General features: G+C 36.5%; 1 protein-coding gene and 1 pseudogene across 17 annotated transcripts in view; both read left to right on the top strand.

The window, feature by feature from the left end:
- LOC107700670 (putative nuclease HARBI1) overlaps positions 1 to 1,015 on the top strand; it is a 1,997-nt pseudogene extending 982 nt beyond the window's left edge.
- Positions 1,016 to 8,924: 7,909 nt separating this feature from the next.
- The window catches only part of LOC107700732 (transcription elongation factor A protein 3-like), a 15,459-nt gene continuing 14,009 nt past the window's right edge, over positions 8,925 to 10,374 (top strand). For all 17 annotated transcript variants that reach the window (XM_016502516.1, XM_016502509.1, XM_016502515.1 and 14 more), the window contains exons 1-3: positions 8,925 to 9,150; positions 9,850 to 9,912; positions 10,219 to 10,324. In XM_016502516.1, coding sequence (XP_016358002.1) covers positions 9,082 to 9,150; positions 9,850 to 9,912; positions 10,219 to 10,324 — 238 coding nt within the window. In that variant the 5' untranslated portion in view covers positions 8,925 to 9,081. The remainder of the gene's footprint in view (positions 9,151 to 9,849; positions 9,913 to 10,218; positions 10,325 to 10,374) is intronic.

Raw genomic sequence — 10,374 nt, 5'->3', positions numbered from 1 at the left:
CTAGTACACTGATATTTGTATACTTACTACATAAAGTATACTTAAAATATACTTGAACTTTACTTAAGTATACTTACTCAAATAAACTTGAAGTATACTACTTTTTGGTAAGGGATTGCTTGAAAGAAGTTACCTAAACCTCAGCTGCAAACCATAAGCCTTATGAATAATCCTTTATTTTTGTTAAAAAAATAAAGGTTAGTCGCTAATGTAATTTTGACTAGGGATGTAGAAAGACCTCATTGCACTTTCATCACAAATCTTTCTGTCATAACATCAGGCTGAAAAATGAAGTAAGCTATTAACAACGTATTATTTTCCTTCTTTTTAAATAAATAAATATAAATAAATAAGTCCACTTACTGCACATGCTTCAGCCACCACTTGCATGGAAACATGTAAAAAAGTGTGGGTGTGTTATGTAAAACTGCACAAAATAGAAAAACCAGTTTCATTACAATGAGGTACACAGGAAAAGAAACATAGCAACATTTCTTCATTTACTCAAAGTAGGTTTAACTGCCTTCCTTTCATGTCAAATGCAATTCAGCACTACATAAGATCTACCAGTTGAAATGAGTGTAGCTGACATTTGGATTACACCAAATGCAAGGTAGCTACCAACTATTTTACAGTAGCCTATACAAAAAGAATTAAAAGCCTCTTTACCAGTAATGAAGGTGCTGCTGCTACTGCTTCCTGGCTGTGGGTCTAAGGAAGAGCTGCCCCAGGGATGCCCTGAACATTGGGTCGGTTCGCATTTAATCCAAGGGCCAGCTCTTCTGCCGGGGTGTGACATGGGGGTGCAGGACCACCACCTGTTTGTTTTTGCTCTGCCTTTTTCCTAGTTGCTGGTATAAACAAGCACATCATTTCACAGTCTTTTTGTAAAAAAAAATGAAAAAAATGAAGTAAGCTATTAACAACGTATTATTTTCCTTCTTTTTCCTCATAGGAAGCACTGAGAGAATGTTCTGCTTCTGTGCTTAGTGGCCTCTTTCTCCACTTGGGCTGAATTGGAAAACACCCTCAGCAAATTGACCATGGAGGTGAGTCACAGGACCTCGTCTTTTGCAAACACTGACCTCCTGGGCCGCTGAAGGAGGTAGCACAATGTGCGAAAGTCCCTACGGATTACATTTCCCTTGGTCTAGGGATGCCAAAACCGTGTTTAACTGCTCCCCTAGAGTCAAGCTTCCAGAGGCACTTCTGCCTTTAATAAAATCCGCTTTATACATTAGTGCACTGATTCTAACTTTAGATCTTGAAGGTCCATTGAGAGGATGTTTGTCATCCAACTGTGGACTAATTCACCAGATACAGCTGCTGCAATGGCCAACTTATGAGTCATTAATTGAATCATGTGTGTAACATTGCTTGAAAGAAGTTCCCTTAACCTCAACTGCAAACCATAAGACTTATGAATAATCCTTTATTTTTGTATAAAGAACAAAAAAAAGTCTGTGAGGTTAGTCGCTAATGTAATTTTGACTACGAATGTAGAAAGACCTCATTGCGTTTTCATCACAAATCTTTCTTTCTGTCATAACATCGGGCTGAAAAATGAAGTAAGCTATTAACAACGTATTATTTTCCTTCTTTTTCCTCATAGGAAGCACTGAGAGAATGTTCTGCTTCTGTGCTTAGTGGCCTCTTTCTCCACTTGGGCTGAATTGGAAAACACCCTCAGCAAATTGACCATGGAGGTGAGTCACAGGACCTCGTCTTTTGCAAACACTGACCTCCTGGATCGCTAAAGGAGGTAGCACAATGTGCGAAAGTCCCTACGGACTACATCTCCTCTGGTCCGCGGATGTGTTTAGAAAGTTACCCTGCCAACAGCCTCTCGCATGACATCAGCTACCTTGGGCCTCTCTCTAGTGACATCACCCCGTACCCCCGTTTAACGGGCTCTTTCCTTTTGACCGGGGATCGACCTTAAAGCCATTATGGAGATTTTCCATCAGAGATTTTGGAGAGGGGACCCCTTCCTCTAAACTGAAAGGATCATGTGGTATCTATAAATCCTGTGCAAACGTGAAAGAACAGTTTAACTATGTCTGGGGTCCCTGTCATCATTTACATTTTACAACAACACATTTTCTTTTCATTTTGTTACTGCCAAATTTTAGGCAGTATTTTAGGCAGTAGTCATAAGCTCAGCGACTGGCTTACAAGGGTTAAGCATCATTTGTGATGAGAGGTAGCATGCTGTTTAAGCTCATTTTGTTTCAACAGATCCAGTATCTTTGGGGATTTTGTGAGTTATTCCCTACTGTCTGTTTTCTGTAAGCCTCTAAAAGATGTTTACAAGTCTTTGCCAATCACCATGCAAACCTCCAAAACTCTCTTATCCAAGCTTCCAGGTATGAAGTGATTTCATGAAGGAAGATAGAAAAATGACAAAAAGACTAAATGTGGCGTTCAACAAAATGTAAAAAGAAAAACATTTTTTAGATTTTGTTTCTGAAAGTGCACACACACAGCAGTGAACACACACACACAACGTGAACACACAAATAAAGAAATTTAGAACTCCAAATTCAAGATTCTAATATTCAACACAAAAATTCAAATTGTTCAAAAACTAGGCCAGGGGTCAAGCTTCCGTGTTCTGTAGGGAAAAGTAGTTCAAAATAGTTGAACTGAGCTCAATGAAGTGCCCAAAGTGAAATGAACCTCACTAGAGGGAGTTTCACACAAAAATTTTTTTTTTAAAAAACACACAGTTATAAAATATGCCAAAAAAAGAATTACATTTTGTTAAATGTCAAGTCTACAATTCAAAATTTCTAGCTCCAGAGGAGCCTACACAATTCAAAGGTTGGTAAAAAAAAAAAATTAAGTATTTTATGCTCACCAAAGCCTTATTTATTTGCTTACTTGTTTTCTATTTTAATATATATTTAAAATGTAATTTAAAATTTTTTCAACCAATGTTGAAAACAGTCATGCTTCTTTATATATATATTTTTTAAATATTAATATAAACTTAATATTGCACAAAACAACATATTTGCTAAATCTCATTACTGTACGTTTGATCAATTTAACGCATCCTTGCTGAATAAAAATATTAATTTCCTTTTTACTGACCCGACTGTGTATTTAACCGAAAATGCGGTCTTGGGGAGGATGTGTGTCATAGTGATAGATGAGTGTGTTCACAGGGTCATAAACACAGGAGAGGAGTTGAAGTGAGCTAATCAGATTATAACAATGAGCTAAGTGTGTCTGTGGGTGATCACTGTGTTTTCACAGGGCACATCTAGTCTTGAGGTGTTGCTATGATACAAGTGCACTTTTTAAATGATTGGCCTCAGTGGTCAAAACCAACACATATTTTAAAGGCTAAGCACTGGTTCTCCCAGTGGTTAATGCAATACTTAGCCTATGCAGATAACTTCAACACATGCATTAGGGGTCTGCATTTATCCTCCAACCCCAAAATATGCTGGCATCGGCCCAGGAAAGGACAAAAAGCTTTTCAATTTTCTCTCACATCAGCAAAGAGCTAATGCAACTAATGAAATGCTGTGCCAGCAGATCTGTGTGAATGACAGTGAGACGTCTACAGACTTGAGTATTGGTTGTTTATAAACAGAGTCTGATTAACTCTGCTGATCTCTCTGAATTAAACCTGATAAGAAGATCCAAAATTGGATTTGTAGTTTGCCAAAAACAAACAGGAGCTGTTGCATTAAAAGCTGACACATGCCAATAATAATTGCAGTAACTACACATTTTGTCAAAATTACATAAATCAAAACACTCTCCTATGCTCACAAAGCTGCATTTTTTTCCCCAAAATACAGTAAAAATAGTAATATTGTGAAAATATTATTAAAATTTAAAGTAACTGTTCTATTTTAATATATTTTAAAATGTAATTCATTATGGTAAAGCTGATTTGTTTTTATTACTCCAGTCTTCAGTGTCACATAATACTTTAGAAATCACTTGCTGATTTGGTGTTCAAGTAACATTTCTTATTATTATAAATGTTGAAAACAGGTTTGCTTCTTAATATGTTTGTGGAAACCATGATACATGTTTTTTTTTTCGGAATTATTTTCAATTGAATGAAAGGTAAAAGAGCAGCATTTATATGAAACAGAAATCGTTTGTAACAATGTAAAAGTCTTTACTGTCACTTTTGATCAGTTTAATGCATCCTTGCTGGAGAAAAAAAAATATATTGACCCCAAACTTTTGAACACTAGTTAAAGCAGCACTATGTAACTTTTGGCGCTCTAGCGGTTAATAAACAGAACTGCACACATCCCGCGGAAGAACATTCCAACCGGAGCTACTTCTCTAAGTTTATGTCTATGGCGATTCACGCAGGTATGTGTTACTCCGCAGCGGTGGCGACCCGACCAGGCTACAATAGTCCAAATATAAGTACTTATTGTAAGTGTACTGTAGTGATTCGGAATAAGACAAAAACGCGGTTTGGAAGATTAATTCATGATGTACCCGCTCATTATATACATTTGGCAAAGTTTGAACACAGAAAAAGTTACATAGTGCTGTTTTAAAGTGTTTACTAAAAAATAAAAATAATATTTCCGTAACTGCCTTGTGCAACATTCAAAAGACAACAATATATATGTGAGACTACGTTGTTTTCAATGCCAGTTTAAAAGATTTCACCTCAGTGCAACTCTCAAGCTGATTAGTAGCCTACCTTTTAAACTGATTAAGAAATAAGTGAAACTGGGTTTGTAGGTGGGAAAAATGCTTTGAATTTGGCAACAGGAAAAGTGTAGGCCATGTAAGGGGATGTGGATGTTCTCACTAAAGGATTAATGGCAGATAGGTAGGGAAATGAGAGTAAGAGGGGATTTACACACTAACACACTTCTGCCTTTAACTGTCTAGTTATAGAGTTTGTCTGTGGAGTCACAAAGGCATGTCTTGTCAATTGCAAGTTCCCTTTTTGAAGCAATTGATGTCTATGACAGCTTAGCATGATAGCATGCTGGAATCATGAGCGGGTGACGTTTAGTTAAAAGGCTGTAATTGCATGGACACACATTGCATGTTAATGAACTGCAGTGTCTGGACTTGTGGGTTGTTGTTCAAAATGGTTTGCAGCATGTGAGCTACATCTAGTTATGCTGAATGAAACATTGTTAAAAGAATAGTTCACCAAAAAATGAAAATGTACTCACCCTCAGGCCATTCAAGATGTCGATGAGTTTGTTTCTTCATCCGAACAGATTTGGTTAAATTTAGCGTTTCATCACTTCACGTCAGAATAAGAGTTCAAATAGCTGATAAAAAGAATACAATGATAAACAATAATCCACAAGTAATCCACACAACTCCAGTCCATCAGTTAACATCTTGTGAAGTAAAAAGCTGTGTGTTTATAATAAACAAATTCATCTTTAACAAACCCTTGCTTCAAGCTCAAATGAGAGTCCTCTATCCCTGATATTGATTTCTCCAGTGAAAAATTGTTCTCGTCTGAATTCAGCAGAGAAATATGCAGATCAAGCACCATTTATAAGTAAAAATAGTCTAAAACAGTTCTAAACAATTATTTTTTTTATGTGACAGGACCCCAGGGATGGACTTTTTCACTGGAGGAAGCATTATTATGAATTATGAACTCATATTTCGGTCAGAAGCAATGGTTTATATTTAAAATGCCTTAATACTGGATTTGTTTCAAACATGCACACTGTTAGACTTTTTATCGTATTTTTGCGGTAAATTACTGTCAGCACTATTGCAAGTAAGTTACTGTAACTACCCCTTTACAGTAGCTTATCGCAAGTTCATTTTACAGTATAATGGCCTTACCGCAATTTAAATTTACAGTGAAATACCCTTACGGCAGCTTAATTTTACAGTACTATATCCTTATATCCTTACTGTAACTTAGCTTTACAATATAATAATATTACAGTAATTTTACTGTAATTTATTTTTCACTATTTATTTTATAAAACCTTTGAATATTTTACATGAACGCCATTGAATTGAATAAATTCCAAATAAGTGACCTGAGTCCATGTACAAAAGTATATTTTTTATTCACTGTCACTATTAAATACATCCATTACTTACTTATTTATTGTGCTTTATTCTGGAACATTACAAAAAAAAATAGAGAACTGAATTCATAACAACAAATCAAAGCAGCGATCATGACAATATTGCAACAAAAAGAAATATGGCAACAAGCATCCCAGTTGGTCTTGGCTGCATGGCCTGTGTGAGAAATGGTCATGAGTTTATCTCATCTAAATTTGTTCATGGACAGACAAGGTAACAACTTGTGCAACAGCAGTTATTCCCAGTACTGTGTAAACACTGTTGCTTTTTTGCACATCCTTGTCAGGGATAAGTCCGTTATGCGCGCACCGGACACAAGCCTCAGTTTATATAACCTCTGCCAGGTTGTTGCGCGGGCTTTGCGCGCGAATACAATTAAAATTTTGTGGGGTGTAAGCAAAGTTTATATATTTTATTTTTTAATCATTTTAAAAATACATTTATTTCACCACACTTGTGCTTACCCAGACATTAAATTGAGAATGCAGATTCATGTTTTTCATCAGCAGAACAATTTACAGTAGCACTAATGCTTTTGTAGTAAAGTACCGCAGATTCCCATATACAGTTAATTACTGTAAATGGCATAAAAATACCCATAATGCAGTGCATATTACAGTAGTTAACCGTAAAACACATATATGGTAGTTTACTGGGCTTTTTTGCGGTAAGTAACTGTAAAATTACTGCAAAGTCTAACAGTGCAGCTTTTCACGTCACAAGCTGTTAAGTGATGGACTGAAGACATTTGGATTACTTGTGGATTATTTTGATGTTTTTAATCAGCTGATTGAACTCTCAATCTGACGACACCCATCCATTGGTCAGCAAATGGCTTGAGGGTGAGTACATTTTCAGCAAATTTAAATTTTTGGGTAAAACTATTCCTTTAATATACATCTGTTCTTAGTTGTAATGACAATCACACCTTTGTTTCAACCAGGCATAGTGTGCACTAGTTCTGCCCCTGGCGTGCGAGTGCCTCGAATCCTCAGAAAAATATAATTTCCTTTAAAAATGTTGCCACACAAACATGCTCAGAACTATCCAACGTAACCACACACAAAAAAACGTTCTTTTGCTGAGATTTTATAAATACACCCTTAACCAGAGGCTGGTGTGCATGCCGTGGCAATCCAGCCTAGCATCTTTGCATTTTATTACAGGGGCTCTCTGCACCTAAAAAAACTGAAGCACGGTGAAATCATTCATTTTCTGGTCTGATGTCATCTCAGACTCTCCATAATTGCCGGAGTCCGGCGTCTTGTGTCTATAATTGGTAGAGGCACCGCAAACTCTCTGAGAAGACACTGTAGGTGGGTACTGGTGGATTCATTATTTTGTCATAAAATTGAAGCGGGAGATCATCAAAAGGTAAACCCTTTTTTTTTAAACCAGTCTTTTCTTTTTTTCTCCTCCTTTTTCCTTTGTGGCTTGAAACCCAAGCCTTCCAGGCAAGTTCTTCTTGTTGTCTGTCTGTTGCTGTTGAGAACCGGTTGCAGTTGCTGACTGATGTGGGGTGCTTGCAGAGGGTAATGATAGATCTGTTTCCCAGAAACCTGCTGTAATTCAGCACATTTTAAATGTATGTTGATAATTTTATATAATTTATGCAGCCATAGAGGTTATTTAGGGTGAAGGCATTGGTGGACGACAGGAAGAGTACACTTATAAAGGTAAGTTAAGAGGAAGTGGTGAATATTTGTGTATATACAGGTCCATGAAATGTTGCTGGTGTGATGGTGAGGGTGCATTTTGTGCACATTTTGGTGGGAAAAATGCCACAATATATTTGCTGCCTTATTTTAGACAGATGTAATCTGAGGTCACCCCATATGGAATGAGCTTTAGTTTAGCTTCTCAAACATGCTTTGCACATTTGAGTGAATAACAATAAAACCTCCAGGCCCCACGTCACAATGCTCCTACAGAAAGAGTGTGATGAAAAGTGTAGGAGGGTTCATAAAAATCCAATATCACCCTCCCACAAACTGCAAAATAAAGCCAAATTGTGCATTTTAAACGAATATTCTGGGTTATTCTGGGCTAATGTCTATGAAAATTCTCTATATTACCACAGGAAATATAAAATGTCTCTTTAACTGTATAGAAAAAAGATGCAGTGAAAGTGAATGGGTACCAAGACTGTCGGTCTCCAGCATTTGGCCAAGCATCTCGTTTTGTGTTCAATGAGGGTGAGTAAATTATATATTAATTTCTGGGTGAACCTTTTTTTAAGAAATAATAATAATAATAATTTTTATGTATTTTGAGTCCACTGCAGTGCTTTCCCACAGCACGATATTGATATTATATGACACAGTGCTGCCATCTGCTGCTCAACTCATGTAACACCTGTTGTTTTGTGTGTGTGTGTGTGTGTGTGTGTGTGTGTGTGTGTGTGTGTGTGTGTGTGTGTGTGTGTGTAGTAAACCAAATGCCCCAAAACTATCTTTATTTTTCACACGCTGTCTGATGCTTTGAATTAATAACGGGGCAAGTGATATGCTTGCAAATGTACAGACAAATTAGAGTTGTGAAAGATCGAACTACTCAATAAACATTTAAATAACATTCAGTAAACATACAAATAACAGACTACAAGAATGCTAAATTAGCAACATGTATTTTTTTAAAAAGCGTTACCACAAGGTGTCCCCATTAGAAAATGATGCTTATAAACGTGTATAAGCGATTAAAAAAACAGACACAAAATACAACAGACCCAAGTTACAAAGTTCATAGCATGTCTGCTGCAAATGTCGTTCTTAAAAAACACAACTTTTATCACCCTATGGTAACGTCTATATTTAGGAGTTGTCGTAAATCCAGATGGATTGATTGACAACTCCGACTGTCCCGAAGGCCCCGCCCCCTCGGCTCAACTGACCGTGCAGGAGAAACTTATGTGTGGGAATAAAACTTAGTACATTTAGCTGAATTAAGATTTCTGTGACATAACGTATTATAAACACATCACGTTTACACTTAAAGCACATTAATGCGCACATAATGACGCGAGAGGAGGACCTGTTGCGGATTGCTAAAAGACTAGACAAGATGGTGTCTAGAAATAACATGGTGAGATCCCAATTTTGACTCAACGCTTCACGCTGTTTGTTTGTGCGATCTCTGTGCATGCTGCTAATGAGTAACTCATTTAACCTTTTTTGCATGTGTATTTATGCTGTTTTAATAATATTTAATTCAGATACAGGCGTGCACAAGCGTTGTTTAATTTTGTTTCAAGTGTGAGAGACCATAATGTGTGTGTAATAGGACTACAGAGACGCATTTGTGGCAACAGGTGTTGGCTGAGGATTGCGCAGATTTACTTTAGATTTATTCAGGGCAGCGACAAGAACGAGGACGAAAGTGTGATCAGTATAGACAGTTTTGTTGACACCTTTTGTTAATTCTTAACAGTATGTATTGTAGTAAATGGCACAAGGTCGTGGAGACAGTGTGGGTTTTTGGCCGACACAAATACTTTCACGCGCACGGGCACAGAATTTAAAGGGATAGTTCGCACAAAAATGAAAATGAAACTTCTGCAATAATTTACTCCCCCTGATGTTGTTCCAGTATGACTTAGTACTTGCATTTTTGGAACACAAATGGAAAAATGCCTGAGAGTTTGCAGCAGTGACATTGAGTTATTATAATGTAAATAAATACATAAATAAATAAAAAATATTAAGAACAAAATTAATACAATTATTATGCAATTAAATAATTGAAAAAATACTAAAAGAATCATCTAACCCCCTGTCCGTGCAGGACGGAGCTCTAGATCTTCTGAGAGAATTGAAAGATTTCAACATGACACTGAAGCTGCTTCAGGTATGTCTGCTGGATCAGTTGTATTGACATATTTATTGATTCCTTTAGGGAATTATACACACACAACACAATCAGTATGGACTGTGCAAAACAAAAAAACCATGTCAGAATAATATGGAGAGAATTATAATTAAAGTTAAATTTGAAATGTAATAGAGAGTTTTAAAATGATTATGCAAGAAAGACTCATATAGATTAGTACATTTTTTTACATAAATGCAGCTGCTCTTGTTAACATCACAGTAGGTGGTTGTCTGATATCTCATGCTTTTGTTTGTCTAACGTTCAAGATTTGCTTTGTTCCAGGATACAAGAATTGGCATGTCTGTCAACGGAATAAGAAAACATTGCACAGACGAGGATGTTGTCAACTTGGCAAAGATCCTTATCAAAAACTGGAAGAAGCTTTTGGGTAGGGGTAATGTTGTAAATAAATATATATATATATATATATATATATAT

The sequence above is a fragment of the Sinocyclocheilus anshuiensis genome, unplaced genomic scaffold (assembly GCF_001515605.1).
Source record: "Sinocyclocheilus anshuiensis isolate Anshui unplaced genomic scaffold, SAMN03320099.WGS_v1.1 scaffold782, whole genome shotgun sequence".
Lineage (NCBI taxonomy): Eukaryota > Metazoa > Chordata > Actinopteri > Cypriniformes > Cyprinidae > Sinocyclocheilus > Sinocyclocheilus anshuiensis.
Note: the sequence above shows the minus strand (reverse complement) of the source record. Positions and strands in the feature narration are given on the sequence as shown.